At 41.1% G+C, this 20754-nt stretch overlaps 1 protein-coding gene across 8 annotated transcripts in view; it reads left to right on the top strand.

Moving 5' to 3' along the window:
- The first annotated feature begins 5026 nt into the window (after positions 1 to 5026).
- Positions 5027 to 20754, top strand: part of LOC121585002 (autism susceptibility gene 2 protein-like) — a 399498-nt gene continuing 383770 nt past the window's right edge. For 5 of the 8 annotated variants that reach the window (XM_045225745.1, XM_041901300.2, XM_045225746.1 and 2 more), the window contains exon 1: positions 5027 to 6471. In XM_045225745.1, coding sequence (XP_045081680.1) covers positions 6178 to 6471 — 294 coding nt within the window. In that variant the 5' untranslated portion in view covers positions 5027 to 6177. The remainder of the gene's footprint in view (positions 6472 to 20754) is intronic. The other 3 variants (XM_045225751.1, XM_045225749.1, XM_045225750.1) reach the window with 1 other exon arrangement.

Consider the following 20754-nt stretch of genomic DNA (forward strand, 5'->3'; position numbering starts at 1 on the left):
TATTGTTATTCTTTATTCACTGTGTATTTATTCCTCGTATCACTATTTCTATTTTAACATTTTATCTTTCACTCTGCATTGTTGGAAAAGGACCCGTAAGCATTTCACTGTTAGTCTACACCTGTTGTTTACGAAGAATGTGACAAATAAATTCAATTTTGATTTGATTTGATCTACAGTATAAGCATGAAAAGCCTCTTGCGCCCTTGACATGTAAATGGAGAGGAGAGGGCTACGTGTGCATTTTATATTCAGGCTTCTGTTTGCTAATCAAGTGCTTGTGAAAGCCAGGGGACCATGATAAGAAGGAGGAGAGCATAATGTGGCTGCTCAAAGCCCTCTGTATTCAAACAGACTCATTTTACAGGCTTTTAACTTTCAATCGGCTGCTGCTGCTGTTTATTTGAATCCGTTGATTAATTTCCCTACGTTGCTATTAACCATTGTAGTAGAGAAGCATGCTATTCAAACCTAACTGTGTGTTAAAACAAATGTAGTTTTGTGTCAACATAGCTCCAGGGGTGGGATAGCAGATATAGGATTAGTAATGTTTTAGAAAGACAAATCCTTGAGAATAACTCTGGGAATAAAGAGGGTAATGTAAGTCTCAGGTTCACCTAGATTCATCATCATCAGATAGAGCAGAAAAGCAGCCAAAGACTTTCCAACAACTAGGCTAATGTTTTTCGGGTTTTACTCATAAATAGGAATTTAAGTGGAAAGATGGATGTGGTCAAATGGACGATCTTGATGTCATATGTATGAGAAAACCTTTAATAGATTTAGAATTCATAACTGTAGACAAGGAAGCATTACTCACCTCATGTCCTGAAAGGAGAACAGACAGAGCTTTATCTGGTGCTTGTGTCAAGCCTGTCACTTACGCTTCAAATGTGTGCCCTCTGTGTTGACTTTTCACTTGTCATAATACGCTGCAGATGTACGTGTTGAAACCACACACATAAACACAGAGCAATAAACACTCTCTTCAATCTCTCTATCTCTTTCTTTCTCGCTCTCTGTCTCTCTCTCTCACCCTTTCCCCCTCTCTTTTCTCTTCTCTCTGTCACAGTGCACTCATAACAAAACAACACAGAAAGACAAAGCCTTGGGAGGGTGAAACACTACCGTGTGACAGTTTGTCATAACGTGTCAGTCTGTTGAGCGTCATAGTGTAAATATCACCCTTGCTAATGTGACCTTGCCAGACATCGTTTGAGTTGGAGGAATCTGCCACTTGCAAACAATTACAGGGTACATCACCACCACATTTCTCTTGCTACAGTGCAAAAGTCTGACATGTGAAAGTAAGAGGAAGGAAAACAGTACACACAGTGAGCGCTGTCCCATGCAGCCAAACTCGCTCTGTGTTTGGGGACTTGGGTGAAGGCTACAGTGTATGGGGATTCTTGTCTCAGGTGTTAATTGCAGTGTGACTGGTGGGAATATTGTTCATCTCAGCCACTCAGACTCACACAGGGAAATTTGTGTGTTATGAAAAGAGCAGTTAAGCAGTTACATAAGATCAGTCATATAATGCGGGGGGGGAATCTGAGGACTTTCATTTCCTGATGTCAAATGACGATTAACTTTCGATCCAATAACATATTCACCCTTATTGGTTGATTTACTGTAGGTATATGATATAGATATACAGTATATATGTGTACTGTTGGGTTGTCTGTGTTTGTAGTGCTGTAATTCTGTACTGTAAGGTTTGCTGTGCAGTGAATACTCTTACTGGTGTGTTTAACAGGATCACTCAGGTGCACAAATGAGCTCCTCAGTTCATCCCTCAGCTGAAGTAAAGCTATACGGTCTGCTGGAGAAATACTGATCGCTTCAGATATCATTTATGAAAAGCTGTGCTGACCTAACAACTGTTGATGCGATTTGGAGGGGGAGAGTGTTGTTACTAACAGTGTAGTAGTAGACCAGACAGCCAGGATCAATAAAGCCTATTACACTATTTCCCCAAAATGTTGAGCAATGCCTTGAACAAATATCTGAAATGGGGGATTTTTGGACCGAAGGCTACTTCCAGCGGTAAGAAAAACAAGCTAGAAACATAGAGAGCAAAGGAGCAGGAGCATTGAGCTAAAATGTCTTACTAGCTGTACTTTTTTATTATGACATTTATCGTGACATTTATCCACATCAATCTCTTAACTCGATTTATTTCACTAAAATAGCAGGTCAGATTACTAATTTCATGCCTGTAATAAAAACTCAATTGGCTTTTCAAGGGCTGCCAATAAATTCTGCTCGTTCTTTCTTTTCATATACAGAGCTCTCCCAGACCAATCTTTCAGTTTGATTAAACTTTGTTCCCCCGTGATATGAAATATCCAAAGGCTCTTAGATTTACAACAAGCTCATTAAATCATTGTCACCTTGCTGTTTTCACTATCAGCCTTGGAAAGGGAAGAGAATCTAATATTTCTTTTATCCAACTTAAATGTCCTTGGATAGGTATAAAACCTTTACAGCAAAATAAGGAGACTATAGATTATTTATTTGAAGCAAGCAGTGGAGTCGCAGTATCATTATAGTCAGTGGTGTAAAGTACTTAAGTAAAAATACTTTAAAGTACTACTTAAGTCGTTTTTTTGTGTATCTGTACTTTACTTTACTATTTATATTGTTGACAACTTTTACTTCACTACATTCCTAAATAAAATAATGTACTTTTTACTCCATACATTTTCCCTGACACCCACAAGTACTTGTTACATTTTGAATGCTTAGGATGACAGGAAAATGGTCAAATTCATGCATTTATCAAGAGAACATTCCTGGTCATCCCTACTGCCTCTGATCTGGCGAACTCACTAAACACAAATGCTTTGTTTGTAAATTATGTCTGCGTGTTGTAGTGTGCCCCAGCCTATCCGTAAAAAAAATAAAAATAAATAATAATTGTGCCAGGCCAGAGCGACATCCGTCTACTGGGGTAGAAAAGAAAGAAAAAGTAGGCAGGCGTGGGTTCCCCAGTAGCTTTCACTTTTACTTGAGTCATTTTCTATTAAGGTATGTTTACTTTTACTCAAGTATGACAATTGGGTACTTTTTCCACCACTGATTATAGTATTATAGTATTATAGAGTTATTGTAGCATTTTTTTTATAAGACACAAAAGAATACCACAGTATTTCAATACAATGTAAACATAGACCGTTTAAAAGCACGGAACACAGTGCTTAATCAAAAGAAACAGAAATTAATGTGCTCAAATTAGGCTGGAAGAGCACTTGTGATGTGACAGCCTGCAGTCACAGAGAGAGACAATATTGAGAGAGAGAGAACAGGTTCTGGTTGAGTGTAGCTAACAGGTTAATATTTTATATCATGGCATACTGGTCCTACCCCCCAGATGATCCAATGGATGTCCACCACTGTCTCCAGAGAGGGGGGTTCTAGCTTCTCTAGCTTGCAGCCCCCAGGCACTTTCATATTGAGTCTGCTGCCACTTCTAAATTGCCAGCAAAAGACTGAATTACTCAACTAAAACCCTCATAGGCAAAAAACGTGGGCCTGTGTTTTTCTTCCGCAGTCATTCCTCAGAGGCAACTAGGCCACAGATTTGGTGGTCTGTTATGCCACCAGACACTCAATCTTCAAATATAGGAGATACAGTACAGCTGGTTTAAATTACTATGGGGATTTTCAATGGATTAAATAAACAAACAAATTCAATGAACATGTTGCCTCTGTAATCATCACAGACAATTCTGACATTTCCATACACCCCCCACTGAGTGCAGCTAGGTACTGACTCCTGATGTGCTGTTTGTGTGGAAATGTATGCCTCTTATCAAGAGGGAAAACTAATGAAAAACAAGTCTACCGTCTCACATTATAAAATCTTGACACCCCTCTTATTTGCTCCTCTTATTTGCTTATATAGTAATATGTTCAATCATTTCAAAGAGAGTTCTGTATTCATTGGAATGAAAGCGATGTGAGGCTCAGTGAGTCTGTATGGATTACCAGAAAATACAGTGGCATGAGTAAAACACAGAGGTAATCTCTCCCCTCTCATCCATGAGGCTCTGCTCCTCTCCTCTATACCTGTCCCTCTCTAATCTCCTTACTGAATTATTTCATTCAAAGCAGTTCAACAGAGAGAGAATATATCACTGCAGTGCAGCAGAGGTTGCAGTAACAGGATAATAATATAGCACTAAGTCTTCAGGGACTATTGCCAATACTAAATGATTGGGGTGTTCTCTGGTTAACATTTACTACAATGTACAACTGAATTGGTGACAATTACTTCATATACTGTATAGCCCACCTGCAGTTTGCTCCTCCCTGTGCTAATTGTTATATTTCTTTCTGTTTTTGATAGTGCTGCACCGGCAACACAGGGACTATACAGGAATAATACAGTAGGCCTATGTAATTACTTTGCACCTGGCTGATACAGATACATAATACTTTCCAGTGAGAAGGCTTGAGGTTGAGCCTTATGCTGTGTGCTTTCATACTGTATATTAGGCTGTCTGTTCTCTTACACTTTGACTGTGTGCACTGAATGGTGGCGGCTAGTAGTAAACCGAACCTGAAATGCAAAAACCATGTCCTTATTTCCCATGCAAATATCTGATGAGGTGAAGTGCAGAAAGAGAAGCCTCATTGAAGTATCTACTCAGCAGAATGGAGATATAGCCTAGAGAACATACAATGGTGAAGAATGGACACCACTGGAGAGGAGAGTGCCACACAAATTCAATGTGGCAAGTAGCCTATCAAATAGATAATTAGGCTACAATGATTAAAGAAGCCTATCTCCGCCCACACAAGTCAAATCACGCATTATAGTTGGAAAAGTGTTATAGCCTAAAGGTGTTGGCTATACTGTAGGGATTGGCATATCGGTTGTATACTTTTTGGGGAAGTCAGACAGACTGATACGCATTTGGCAACCGTGTAACTGCTGACAGACCGCTCACCAGTAGCCTGGGCAGTGGGACGCATTTCTATTCGCTAACAGAAGAACGTCAGAGTGGGGGCGACTACATGGACCGTAGGCTGCGACAGACATTTTTGTAGCCAGCCAAATTACACAAAAGGAATGCGAATATTGTAGCCTATGCCTCATCACAAAGTTACTGTGCGGAATTTAGAAGTAGGCCTAGGCTATATATAAACTAGCTCACTTCCTTTGGGTAATTTGCAGAGCTGGCGGAAGTAGCCTACGTCAGTTATCTCGGCTCTCTGAGGCTTTTATTGCACACTAATTTCAGATGTAGGGAAAAGAGGGGAGAGTAGATTTTAATCACTCCTGTCGCTTTAAGGACACTTATCAAAGCTTTGCATACATGCGAAAAGGAAAAATACGATGAGCCACGAGCAACTGAGCAACCAAGGACGGAATTCAGGAGTGGATGGATGTATAACTTACACGGGCCTGGAATAGCGGATGCCTTTACCTTATGGGGTTTGATCATATACAGTGGATTGTCGTATGCTGAAGTCGCTAAACGGAGGATCATTTGGAAAATATTGCGCATAAGTAGCGAGGGACTTGGAGATTCCTGCCCTCGTAGATTTTATCGCGCAAAGGTTTAGTCCTACGGTGGAACTTGTCAGATGAATATGGTTAACCGTTTAAACTCGCTCATAGCCTACAGAGAGGATTATCAACTTATGTAGCCTATTATCTCATCCATTATCGATAAGCACCTAATACGCATTTTTCACGGATATTATCTAGACTTCTTTTTTGACATCGGATCATGGATTGGGTGGTGGAAAACAACTGGCAGCGACATGATTTCTCTGGGCTGTCTGAGGTATTCAGCTATTAACATTGTGTTATTCCAATGCAACAAAGTTGCAAAGGAAGTGGAGTGCATAAATTGTAACTATTTCGCCGTTTTGCACCTGCTTATGTGAAGAACGCGTCGACGTTACAGTATCGGATCGCATTAAATACGTGAGGATTTGCATCGCTTCTTCCTCGCCCGCATGGAATATTTGAACATTTGTTTATTGTATTCGGGAGGTTTATATTCAAGGTCATTCCGTGAATCTGATTACATATAGATGTATTATTTATACATCCGTATCTACTCGTGATAACACTATAGTCTATTATTTCGGTTGGCCGCACAGGGAATCCGCTTTACGTTAGGTGATTTATAGTGATTTTGTCATTGCAACATTTCTAAAATGGATGGAAAATTGAAGCAGAGTCGGAGATCCCGTTCCAAACGTGAGAGGGTACGGAGACGGGAGGCAGTGGGCAAGGATGCCCGCAGTCCGAAACCTTCGTCTTGTTCAGATAGGGAGGAAAGTCCTGGGAGGGATCTCGCCTCCCAGAATGGTAAAAAGTCTCCACACTCAACACCCTCTGCCAGAACCTCGCGCCCCCCTCGTCGAAAGAGACGAGAGTCCAGTTCTCAAGAAGAGGATATCATTGATGAATTTGCCATTGCCAGTTTCGTCAGCCTGGACTGTCTGGAGGTAAGGCTTATAATTACACATGTCGAACACCTCCGCATTTGCATAAGAGCATACGTTTTCAGTTTGACTAATGAGTTGCTTTTCGTGACATGCAGTCACTTAACGGTTTGTTTGACAGCAAATAAACAGTTGCTGTTTTTTCTGCAGTGTTGATGAGTGGAATGACTTGTAGATCTTTGTCTTGTCCTTGTAGTTATGGATTTCTTGTTATATAGCTACACAACAAGGGTCTGCAGACCCTTTAGATTCCTTTGATACACAATTTACATAATTTCATGCCTCTATAACCATATGGAGTGTGCATATATTCATTGGCTGGTCCAACATGTGCTGTGTGTCTTTGATAATCTGATTCTAGTAGCTTTGATGGTGATTGAACCTCAGGTGAGGTTGAAGTCTACAAATGAGAATTTGGATTAGTAATCACTATCCTTAGATCTTATTGTGATCTATTGTAATAACATGAAACATCTATCCAAGCTCTAGAGTTGTCTAAAAAAGTTTACATTTGTATTGGTAATTAATACCTGTTATGTGAAGCTTACCTAGTATCTGCAATAATTCCTTTAGCCTACATGTTAGTGGCTGGCTGTGGCTGCAAAGGTCAGAGGAAGTAACCCATAGACATCTGCTACTACTTTACTCAGTTAAGTGTGATGATGTAAGCAACACAGTCTGTTGTAATTGCTGCTTGTTCCCCACAGGGACCAAACCACGTTCATGGTACAGGACTGCATTACGTAGCTTGAGCTATTGGTTTATTACTAGATTTGAGTGCGTAAATATTGTCCCTGATATCTTATATTTTGTTGTGGACATAAATGGCCAACAGTGTTTACTCACTGGGAGCTTGTCATCAATTTGTCACCTCTCATCTGTTAACAAGGTTAACCTGTCAGGGTCCCAGTAATTACATTGCACTTCCATTAACTTAGGCCTTCCATGCCACTTACTGGGGTTTAGTATGAAAGAAGATAGTGTCTAAGAGGAGGGTGCAGAGGGTACATGGAAGTGTGTGTATGTAAGAGAGGGTGATGGGGAGAGGCCTGGTTTGTGTATGTGCTTGGTGTGTGAGTGCATGCATGCATTATATGTTCTGATGTGATATTTGTGTGTGTGCCTCTGGTGCTCGCTGCTTATGGCAGTCTGACAGGTGTTGACTATGAAAGGCCTCTGGGAAGTCTGAGCAAAGTGCTTCTCAAATAGGATCTCACGAGGAGAGCAGTGGATAGGCTGTCAACAGGGTCTCGTCCTTCAGTGACATCTACAAGTGAATGAATGCTGCACTTGACCAGACAGCAAATCAGGCATGATACAGCTTTCATAAATTTAATTCCATCAAATGGTTGGAAATGGAATACAACAGGCCCCGATAGTTGTCAGATTTGCATGAACATGGGTTGAAGGTAGTGATAGTTTGTATAGAGCTACGTGTGGGTTATACTCACATCTGGAAAGCCTACATATGTGATAGGGCTAAGCAGGAATGTTATGAACATTGTTCATAATACGATCAGATGTTCCCCTAAACGCTGAATGCAGCTTCAGTTGAGGTGCACCCACACTATGTTCTGTTTAGGATTTGTATCTGTAGCAGAGACTATTAATGTGCTACTGATACTTCTTGATACAGAGAGAACCCTTATCACCTACAGTAGCATGACTGCAGCGCTAATTGCTTATCAATTATCCAACTGACGGCACCATTAGCTATTAAATAACACACTGGCCTATTGCATCATGCTCTAATAAGCACAGTGTAGTTAGTTGAAAGAGTGTTCTTAACCTCGCATAATTCACTGATGGTCAATGCCCTGTTCATGACAGGCCACAGAGCCTGGGTCTGATTAGAGTGGGAACTTTCACAGTAAATTGAGATCAATCTCACATTTTCTCAGGGTTCATTGAACCCATAGCTTGCTGCTCAACAGTACTGAACACAGTGTTTATGCAAATGTACATGGTCATTTTTCGCTGCTTTATCTATGTGGCACTGACTATCCAGTGTAGCCTTTGGAGTGTTTTGCTTTCACATTAAACATGTCTCAGTAGTGGTTAATATAGTAGCTTTGGATTGATAGAATAAAGATGCCTGCTGCTCTTATGTTGGCTTATGTTGTGTTAATGCTGCAGCCTGGTCTGCTCCTGGAGCCTATTTTATTATGTCAGAAACCAATCCACGACATTGGCCACATTTGATTATAGTTTGTTTATTTGTTTGGAGTCCCCATTTCATCCGGAAAGCCACTTACCTGTGTAAATTAACTGTACAAACAAAACCTGCCTACTTTGTCATATGGGGGGGCTATGCTAGAGTGATTGGAAATGTGAGTGAGAAGATGAGGCATGTAGAATATAATCACTCAGTGTGGGTTTGGCAAAGCTTTCTCTCACATGCCAATTATACAATACTGCTTAAGCCCTCAAAGGCCCCCTGTGGGTAATGAACTAACAGAAACGATAAGAACATGTTGCAATTATCCACCTTCCATAATAGAAATGAGATGTCTGATTTCCCCTCTCTCTTTGTGTGACGTTGAGACTAGAGTGGCAAATCCCCCTCGCTAATCCACAGAGTTGATCGTTATGTTCATCTGTTTAGGCATGAATTTTCTAATTTATGTTTTTTATTTTACTGAGATTGTTTTTTCCCCTTCTAACCATCAGAACTACATTAATTTGTAATATTTGTAATGGGGGGGGGGTTATTACACTGTCATACTATTTTAAGGAATATAATGTATTAATTGTCATAATCAAACATGTCAGGCCAGAAGCCTGAAGTTATAGAAGTTGGAATAGAAGCTGCATATGTAACATTTCAGCAGTGTGTTGCATGAATAAACGGAAAGCCGTACATCAACAGCATAATATATCTCTATATCTAGACTAGAGACTTGTAACTTGTTCATTGTTGGGATTTTTCTAAAAGCTGTTGCTAGAACAACTGAAGTGTGTTGAACTACAAGTCATACAGCAACACTATAGTATTTGGTCTCTGGATTCAGAGGCCTGTTAACCTGTTTTTTATGGTCTTCATGTTTCCGTTGCTCTTGCAGTGTGATGGCTGTAGTGCATCATACTGAGCCTGACACATCTCATGAAGAAAGGCTTATTAAGGCCCATGGGGTGTCCCTGGGACCCATCTCTCCCAAACTGTCATGCTTAGTGGTGGAGAGAAAGTGGAGAGAGAGCATCCTTTTGGCTATGCTCCTGAAGCTGTGTGCCCTATATATAGACATATTATCGAAATATATTCTCCCTAGGAAGGGAATGTTCTCTCCAGAGGGTTTATGGGGAGGTCACATGCACCCCTTATGGTCCCCCTGCTGAACCGTCATTGTCTTCATTGTCTGTTATGAGAATGAATGAATAGCTTGGCTACTGTGACTGTCACTGTAGTAGATGCGCTGACCAGTGTCTTCACTGACATTTTCAACCTCTCCCTGACCCAGTCTGTAATACCTAGATGTTTCAAGCAGACCACCATAGTCCCTGTTCCCAAGAATGCCAAGATAACGTGTCTAAATGACTATCTGTAGCCATGAAATGCTACAGCTCACATCAACACCATCATCCCAGACACCTTGGACCCACTCCAATTCGCATACCGCCCCAACAGATCCACATATGACGCAATCTCTATTGCACTCCACACTGCCCTCTCCTATCTGGAGAAGAGGAACATCTATGTGAAAATGCTGTTCATTGGCGTTCAACACCATAATGCCTTCCAAGCTCATCACTAAGCTCAGGACACTGGGATTGAACACCTCCCTCTGCAACTGGATCCTGGACTTCCTGACGGGCGCCCCAAGGTGGTGAGGGTAGGCAACAACACATCCGCCACAGTGACCCTCACACGGGGGGCCCTCAGGGGTGCGTGCTTAGTCCCCTCTTGTACTCCCTGTTCATCCACGACTGTGTGGCCAGGCACGTCTCCAACACCATCATTAAGTTTGCTGACGACATGACAGTGGTTGGCCTGATCAACAATGACGAAAACCGCCTATAAAGAGGAGGTCAGTGACCTGGCAGTGTGGTGCCAGGACAACAACCTCTCCCTCAACATTAGCAAAACAAAGGAGCTGATCGTGGATTACAGGAAACAAAGGGCCGAGCACATCCACATCGAAGGCGCTACAGAGGGTAGTGCGTACGTCCCAGTACAGCTGAGCTCCCTGCCATCCAGGACCTAGGAAGGCCCGAAAAATGGTCAAAGACTCCAGCCACTCGAGTCATAGACTGTTCTCTCTACTACCGCACGGCAAGCTGTACCGATGCAGTCTGGAACCAACAGGACCCTGAACAGCTTCTACCCCGAAGCCATAAGACTGCTAAATAGTTAGTTCGGGATGCTATTGGTTAACTATTTAACTATCTGTATTGACCCTTTTTTCACTAACTCTTTTGACTCATCACATATGCTGCTGCTACGGTTTATTATCTATCCTGTTGCCTAGTCACTTTATTCCTACCTATATGTACATATCTACCTCAATTACCTTGTTCCCCTGCACATTGACTTGGTACTGGTACCCCGTGTATACAGCCAAGTTATCGTTACTCATTGTGTATTCATTCCCCGTGTTATAATTGTTCTATTATTTCTATATTTTCTCTCTGCATTGTTGGGAAGGGCCCATACGTAGCATGTCACTGTTAGTCTACACCTGTTGTTTACGAAGCATGTGACAAATAACATTTGATTTGATTTGATTTGAGATGTGTTATGTGCTGCTGCTTTTGTTTCCCTTTTAATTTGGTTGTTGTTTCCCTATGAGAGGTATTGAACAGTTTGGCTGCTGTCTCTGTCAGTGTAATAGCTAGATCTGTTATGTGCTGCTGGGTTGTTTCTTGCTCCTTCCTTTCTCTCTCTTGATCTGCTTTGTGTGGTGAGTGACAGGGTGTAATTATCAAGTGATTAAGATGTTGTCTTAAAGCCTGAGAAGGATTAGACCTCTGACTGGTTAAAGTTGCCTGTTAATTCGCTGGCTGCTTTGCCTTTTATTTATGGGATTTCCTGAGTCTGACCAGGCTCTGCTTTCTTCTCTGCTCATTCACTCATAATCAATGAAACAGTTGAATAAAATAAGTTATTTGGAGATAATGTCTCCCAGTTTGCCAATAAAGCAACATTATTTTTACATAATGGTTTACATAATGTGGCATTTGGCTGCAGAAAATGCAAAATGACTGACTGGCAATGAGGCCTGTGAAAGATTTACAATAAAAATAATGAAACATAAGTAGAGAGAACACTAAGTGCCTCATTAAGTAATGTGTGTTTTCCTTTTAGTCTCCTCATTGACAGACAGCAGTAGAACAGGCAGTGAATGGCTTGCTTGTTCATACTCTCATATAGTTACATCAACATCTCTCAAGTGAATCCCTTTTTAAAACTTGCTTGTTTGAGTAGGCCTATACGAGTAATTTTCTGGGCACTTGGGCCCATCATGTACAAAGGTCTATTGGCTGGCTTTGCCGAGTAGCGCATTTACGAAATCCCTCCCGCTTTCAGAATAAAGTAGTAAATAAAAAGGCAATTTGACGTTTTATTTACCATTGGAACATTCAGTGCAGTGCAGTAGAGATGACTTAATAATAATATATGCTTTGCTAATGCATACAGTCAGTATAATACAATACTTGCATCATCATGCAGCTCAACTAAACATCAACTTTATACTCACAACAAATCAGTATAGACATAATTTACTGATCACCACCATCCTATGTTATTACCTAATTATGTACGCCTATATGAGTGAGCTGAGGATAGTCCCAGTCGGTATTAGATAGAACGTCGCGGTCCCGCCCGCCTGTGGTGAAAACAACCTGTGGTTTGTATTTGTATTTATTATGGATCCCCATTAGCTGCTGCTTGGCAGCAGCTACTCTTCCTGGGGTCCGGCAAAATTAAGGCAGTTATACAATTTTAAAAACATTACAATACATTCATAACAGGTTTCACAACACTTAGTGTGTTTGCCCTCAGGCCCCTACTCTACTACCACATATCTACAACACAAAATCCATGTGTACGTGTGTGTGTATAGTGCGTATGTTATCGTGTGTGTATGAATGTGTCTTGCTTCACAGTCCCCACTGTTCCAGAAAGTGTATTTTTATCTGATTTAAAAAAAATCTGATTCTACTGCTTGCATTAGTTACCTGATGTGGAATATAGTTCCATGAAGTCATGGCTCTATGTAGTACTGTGCGCCTCCCATAGTCTGACTGTGAAGAGACCTCTAGTGGCATTTCTTGTGGGGTATGCATGGGTGTCTGAGCTGTGTGCTAGTTGTTTAAACAGACAGCTCGGTGCTTTCAACATGTCAATACCTCTCACAAATACAAGTAGTGATGAAGTCAATCTCTCCTCCACTTTGAGCCAGGAGAGATTGACATGCATATTATTAATGTTAGCTCTCTGTGTACATCCAAGGGCCAGCCGTGCTGCCCTGTTCTGAGCCAATTGCAATTTCCTTAAGTCCCTCTTTGTGGCACCTGACCACGCGACTGAACAGTAGTCCAGGTGCGACAAAACTAGGGCCTGTAGGACCTGCCTTGTTGATAGTGCTGTTAAGAAGGTAGAGCAGCTCTTTATTATGGACAGACTTCTCCCTATCTTAGCTACTGTTGTATTAATATGTTTTGACCTTGACAGTTTACAATCCAGGGTTACTCCAAGCAATTTATTCACCTCAACTTGCTACATTTCCACATTATTCATTACAAGATTTAGTTGAGGCTTAGTGTTTAGTAAATGATTTGTCCCAAATACAATGCTTTTAGTTTTAGAAATATTTTGGACTAACTTATTCCTTGCCACCCATTCTGAAACTAACTGCAGCTCTTTATTATGGACAGACTTCTCCCCATCTTAGCTACTGTTGTATCAATATGTTTTGACCATGACAGTTTACAATCCAGGGTTACTCCAAGCAGTTTAGTCACCTCAACTTGCTAAAGTTCCACATTATTTATTACAAGATTTAGTTGAGGTTTAGGGTTTAGTGAATGATTTGTCCCAAATAAAATGCTTTTCGTTTTTTAAATACTTAGGACTAACTTACCTACACTCTTAGAAAAAAAGTGTTCCAAAAGGGTTCTTCGTCTGTCCCCATACGAGAACCCTTTTTGGTGTAGGCTTTATGGGGCGCACGTCAAAAAAACGACATTTAAAAGTTTGTTGTTTTATTAAATTAAGAATTTGAAATGTCACGGTATATGCTTGTGTGTAGCAATGTCATATAAATACTTTTATTTAATTGAGACAAAGCCTTTTCATTGTTAAAATAGGAATAGGATCCCCCCCCCTCCTAAAAAAAAACGTGAATACTATCGCAAGTATTTGAATACTAACATCCGGTCGGATATTAGAATATTCTAATAATCGTGTCCATCCCTACTTCCCATTTGCTTTCTCATGATTTGAGGGTTTGAGCGTTTATTTTGAGAGATGCCATGACTGGCAATATCTCTATAGAGGGTCTCAGAGCATGTTTTCTTTATAAATTACTCTAGCTGTGAAAGCAATTAGCATAACAGTTGTCGACATGCTCCCTCCTACAAATGTGAGATAGGAACATTAGCTCTGAGGGGAATAGTCTTTCTGGTTGGAGTGATTCTAACAATAATTGCTGCAGAGCTCTATTCCCAGCCTGAAATAAGATATTGAGGTGGCTGCTGCTTGCCAGTGCTGCTACCTCCCATGGCCTCCCTCCGTGATCAGCCTCTCTCTGCCTTCCTTGTTAAAGAGCCACTGAACACACCGATTGGCATGTGTGTTTTTCTGTTGCTCATTAGTCTGAGAGGTGTGTTTCCTGACCGATTCTGCGTTTAGTTAACAATGTTTGTCCCCCATGAGACACTGTACGTGGAAGCCTATTTCACTTCCTCAAAATGATTGTAAGATAACTCAAGAAATCTGTCATTAATTTTGCTGTACATCTAACTACTGGGTTTGGTGCAGTATTTCTCAAGTAGAAACATTTACGACGTGTTGTCTTATGTAAACAAAGTCGGAACTGCTGGGCAGGTCTGTCTCACTGTCTATGCTATTGGATCGAAAGCGATCACCGCAGCTGTTCACCCCATGTAAGTGGGAAAATGGACATCATCAAATCAAAACCCAACCTTAATTTACCCGTTGTGACGCATGGATGTTCCAAACTCCGTTTTAGAAGAGACTGACTTTATGACCAAAATGATCCTATTTACACTTTGTAGTCACTTTTGAGACTAGAATAACTGCTTCTGACTCATATCGATGCCACATTGCTTTTTAAAGGCAGTCGCTCTTTAAATGTGGAATTCAGAAGTCAATCTTCAATTTAAGCCTACTAGAAAGTGTGTGCCCTCAGGCCTGGAGGGAAGCAAAAGTTATTCCCCTACCAAAAAATAGTAAAGCCCCCTTAACTGGCTCAAATAAATGACCAATCAGCCTGTTACCAGCCCTTAGTAAACTTTTTGTGAAGAAATGGTGTTTGACCAGATAAAATGCTATTTTACAGTAAACAAATTGACAACAGACTTTCAGCACACGTATAGGGAAGGACACATGATTTGGCTGAGATTTGGCTGAGAGGACTGATGATTTGGCTGAGAGAAATGTATGATAAAAATATTGTGGGAGCTGTTTTGTTATAGTCTGTTGCTGGAAAACGTATGTGTTATGGCTTTACACCCTCTGCTATATTGTGGATAAAAAGTTACCTGTCTAACAGAACACAGAGGGTGTTCTTTAATGGAAGCCTCTCCAACAAAATCCAGGTAGAATCAGGAATTTCCCAGGGCAGCTGTTTAGGCCCCTTTTTTCAATCTTTACTAATGACATGCCACTGGCACTGAATAAAGTCAGTGTGTATGTATGCGGATGACTCAACACTATACACATCAGCTACCACACTTAACAAAGAGCTGCAGTTAGTTTCAGAATGGGTGGCAAGGAATAAGTTAGTCCTAAATATTTCTAAAACTAAAAGCATTGTATTTGGGACAAATCATTTACTAAACACTAAGCCTCAACTAAATCTTGTAATGAATAATGTGGAAATGTAGCAAGTTGAGGTGAATAAATTGCTTGGAGTAACCCTGGATTGTAAACTGTCAAGGTCAAAACATATTGATACAACAGTAGCTAAGATGGGGAGAAGTCTGTCCATAATAAAGAGCTGCTCTACCTTCTTAACAGCACTATCAACAAGGCAGGTCCTACAGGCCCTAGTCGCACCTGGACTACTGTTCAGTCGCGTGGTCAGGTGCCACAAAGAGGGACATAGGGAAATTACAATTGGCTCAGAACAGGGCAGCACGGCTGGCCCTTGGATGTACACAGAGAGCTAACATTAATAATATGCATGTCAATCTCTCCTTGCTCAAAGTGGAGGAGAGATTGACTTCATCACTACTTGTATTTGTGAGAGGTATTGACATGTTGAAAGCACCGAGCTGTCTGTTTAAACAACTAGCACACAGCTCAGACACCCATGCATACCCCACAAGAAATGCCACTAGAGGTCTCTTCACAGTCCCCAAGTCCAGAACAGACTATGGGAGGTGCACAGTACTACATAGAGCCATGACTTCATGGAACTCTATTCCACATCAGTCTCAAGAAGGCCAGTTTTATTGCTTCTTTAATCAGCACAACAGTTTTCAGCTGTGCTAACATAATTGCAAAAGGGTTTTCTAATGATCAATTAGCCTTTTAAAATGATAAACTTGGATTAGCAAACACAACGTGCCATTGGAACACAGGACTGATGGTTGCTGATAATGGGCCTCTGTACGCCTATGTAGATATTCCATAAAAAATCAGCCGTTTCAAGCTACAATAGCCATTTACAACATTAACAATGTCTACACTGTATTTCTGATCAATTTGATGTTATTTTAATGGACAAAAAAATTGCTTTTCTTTCAAAAACAAGAACATTTCTAAGTGACCCCAAACTTTTTAACGGTAGTGTATGTATGTATACAGTGGGGAGAACAAGTATTTGATACACTGCCGATTTTGCAGGTTTTCCTACTTACAAAGCATGTAGAGGTCTGTACTTTTTATCATAGGTACACTTCAACTGTGAGAGACGGAATCTAAAACAAAAATCCAGAAAATCACATTGTATGATTTTTAAGTAATTAATTTGCATTTTATTGCATGACATAAGTATTTGATCACTTACCAAGCATGTAAGAATTCCGGCTCTCACAGACCTGTTAGTTTTTCTTTAAGAAACCCTCCTGTTCTCCACTCATTACCTGTATTAACTGCACCTGTTTGAACTCGTTACCTGTATAAAAGACACCTGTCCACACACTCAATCAAACAGACTCCAACCTCTCCACAATGGCCAAGACCGGAGAGCTGTGTAAGGACATCAGGGATACAATTGTAGACCTGCACAAGGCTGGGATGGGCTACAGGACAATAGGCAAGCAGCTTGGTGAGAAGGCAACAACTGTTGGTGCAATTATTAGAAAATGGAAGAAGTTCAAGATGATGGTCAATCACCCTCAGTCTGGGGCTCCATGCAAGATCTCACCTCGTGGGGCATCAATGATCATGAGGAAGGTGAGGGATCAGCCCAGAACTACACGGCAGGACCTGGTCAATGACCTGAAGAGAGCTGGGACCACAGTCTCAAAGAAAACCATTAGTAACACACTACGCCGTCATGGATTAAAATCCTGCAGCACACGCAAGGTCCCCCTGCTCAAGCCAGCGCATGTCCAGGCCCGTCTGAAGTTTGCCAATGATCATCTGGATGATCCAGAGTGTCTCCTGAGTGGCGCAGTGGTCTAAGGCGCCGCATCGCAGTGCTAACTGTGCCACTAGAGATCCTGGTTCGAATCCAGGCTCTGTCGCAGCCGGCCGCGACCGGGAGACTCATGGGCGGCGCACAATTGGCCCAGCGTCGTCCAGGGTAGGGGAGGGAATGGCCGGCAGGGATGTAGCTCAGTTGATAGAGCATGGCGTTTGCAATGCCAGGGTTGTGGGTTTGATTCCCACGGGGGGCCAGTATAAAATAAATAAAATAAATGTATTCACTAACTGTAAGTCGCTCTGGATAAGAGCGTCTGCTAAATGACTAAAATGTAAATGTAATGTAAATGAATGGGAGAAGGTCATGTGGTCTGATGAGACAAAAATATAGCTTTTTGGTCTAAACTCCACTCGCCATGTTTGGAGGAAGAAGAAGGATGAGTACAACCCCAAGAACACCATCCCAACCGTGAAGCATGGAGGTGGAAACATCATTCTTTGGGGTTGCTTTTCTGCAAAGGGGACAGGACGACTGCACCGTATTGAGGGGAGGATGGATGGGGCCATGTATCGCGAGATCTTGGGTCTTCCAGCATGACAACGACCCGAAACACACAGCCAGGACAACTAAGGAGTGGCTCCGTAAGAAGCATCTCAAGGTCCTGGAGTGGCCTAGCCAGTCTCCAGACCTGAACCCAATAGAAAATCTTTGGAGGGAGCTGAAAGTCCGTATTGCCCAGCGACAGCCCCGAAACCTGAAGGATCTGGAGAAGGTCTGTATGGAGGAGTGGGCCAAAATCCCTGCTGCAGTGTGTGCAAACCTGGTCAAGACCTACAGGAAACGTATGATCTCTGTATTGCAGAGGTTTCTGTACCAAATATTAAGTTCTGCTTTTCTGATGTATCAAATACTTATGTCATGCAATAAAATGCAAATTAATTACTTAAAAATCATACAATGTGATTTTCTGGATTTTTGTTTTAGATTCCGTCTCTCACAGTTGAAGTGTACCTATGATAAAAATTACAGACCTCTACATGCTTTGTAAGTAGGAAAACCTGCAAAATCGGCAGTGTATCAAATACTTGTTCTCCCCACTGTATATAATAATACTTTTTTTAAACACACGATAACATACACACTATACATGTACACATGGATTTTGTGTTATAGATATGTGGTAGCAGCCTTGGCAGCAGCTAATGGGGATCCATAATAAATACACTACCAGTCCAAAGTTTGGTGTCCTTCTTATTGGTGTCCTTTAGTAGTGGTTTCTTTGCAGCAATTCGACCATGAAGGCCTGATTCACGCGGTCTCCTCTGAACAGTTGATGTTGAGATGCGTCTGTTACTTGAACTCTGTGAAGCATTTTTTTGGGCTGCAATTTCTGAGGCTTGTAACTCTAATGAACGTATCCTCTGCAGCAGAGGTAACTCTGGGTCTTCCATTCCTGTGGCGGTCCTCATGAGAGCCAGTTTCATCATAGCGCTTGATGGTTTTTGCAAATGTACTTGAAGAAACTTTCAGCGTTCTTGAAATTGTCCATATTGACTGACCTTCATGTCTTAAAGTAATGATGGACTGTTGTTTATCTTTTCTTATTTGAGCTGTTCTTGCCATAATACGGACTTGGTATTTTACCAAATAGGGCTATCTTCTGTATACACCCCTACCTTGTCACAACACAACTGATTGGCTCAAACGCATTAAAAAGGAAATAAATTCCACAAATTAACTTTTAAGAAGGCACACCTGTTCATTGAAATGCATTCCAGGTGACTACCTCATGAAGCTGGTTGAGAGAATGCCAAGAGTGTGCAAAGCTGTCATCAAGGCAAAGGGTGGCTATTTGAAGAATCTCAAATATAAAATATATTTTGATTTGTGTAACACTTTTTTGCTTACTACATGATTCCATATGTGTTATTTCATAGTTTTGATGTCTTCACTATTATTCTACAATGTAGAAAATAGTAAAAATAAATAAAAAATCCTTGAATGAGTAGGTGTTCTAAAACTTTCGACCGGTAGTGTAGACGTGTGACTTGTAGTTAGTACATTATGCAGGACTTCTGCAACCAGTTTAGCAGGAACAACGAGAAAGAGAGCTAACACTTATGACTCAGGTTGACAGATGTGCCATGGTATTGGGTATCTCAGATCTAGTATCAGTTCTCTCTCTCTCTCTCAATTCAATTCAATTCAATTTAAGGGCTTTATTGGCATGGGAAACGTATGTTAACATTGCCAAAGCAAGTGAAGTAGATAGTAAACAAAAGTGAAATAAACAATAAATATTAACAATAAACATTACACTCAGAAGTTCCAAAAGAATAAAGACATTTCAAATGTCATATTATGTATATATACAGTGTTGTAACAATGTGCAAATAGTTAAAGTACAAATGGGAAAATAAATAAACATAAATATGGGTTGTATCTCTCTCTCTCTCTCTCTCTCTCTCTCTCTCTCTCTCTCTCTCTCTCTCTCTCTCTCTCTCTCTCTCTCTCTCTCTCTCTCTCTCTCTCGACTTCTGCATTATGGGGGTCATATACACTCTTAGAAAAAAAGGTGCTATCTAGAACCTAAAAGAGTTATTCGGCTGTCCCCATAGGAGAACCATTTGAAGAACCCTCTTTGGTTCCAAGTGGAACTATTTAGGTTTCCATGTAGAACCCTTTCCACAGAGGGTTCTACATGGACCCCAAAATGATTTTATCCAAAACCAAAAAGGGTTCTTCCTGGAACCAAAAAGGGTTCTCCTATGGGGACAGCCGAAGAACCCTTTGGGAACCCTTTTTTCTAAGAGTGTACACATCTATGTACTCTTCTTGCTTGATTCAGGGTTGTTCGCTCCTTTCAGGCAGACCACTTTGTCACATTTTCTAAAACAAGGACACACACACACACACACACACAGACAGAAAGACAGGAGCACACTCTTTACTCAAGGCGTGGAATGAGATGACAATTACAGACACAAACACTGGCACACACACCAACACAGCTTGAGGCAAATTATCAAGTCAATAGAGATGAAAACAGATGGTGGTGAGAGAAAGGTAGAATAATGTATTATATTTGTAAAGTTCTTTTCATTATAAAAGAATAATCTCAAAGTGCATAAAATAGGGGTCCTAGAGGCATGGAGCAGTTTGGCGTGGCTTGAACGTAGGGTACGTGGAGGTTCGTAGGAGGAGAGTAGGCCTAGGTCTGACAGGTAGGTGGGTCCGATGCCATTTAGGACTTTGTAGACAAGGAGGATCATTTTATAGTCAATTCTTTGAAGAACAGGTAGCCAATGGAGAAGGTAAGGATGGGGGTGATGTAGGCAGGCTTTTTTGTTTGTGTCAGAATCCTAGCGGCACTGTTTTGGATGAGCTGTAGTTTATGAATTGAATTTGCAGGCCCCTAAGTACTGTGTTCCCATAATAAATTCTGGAGAAAATGAATACATAGATTAGCTTTTCTGCGTCAGATGTGGTGAGAGAGGGTCTTAGACGG

The sequence above is a fragment of the Coregonus clupeaformis genome, chromosome 16 (genome assembly GCF_020615455.1).
Source record: "Coregonus clupeaformis isolate EN_2021a chromosome 16, ASM2061545v1, whole genome shotgun sequence".
NCBI lineage: Eukaryota > Metazoa > Chordata > Actinopteri > Salmoniformes > Salmonidae > Coregonus > Coregonus clupeaformis.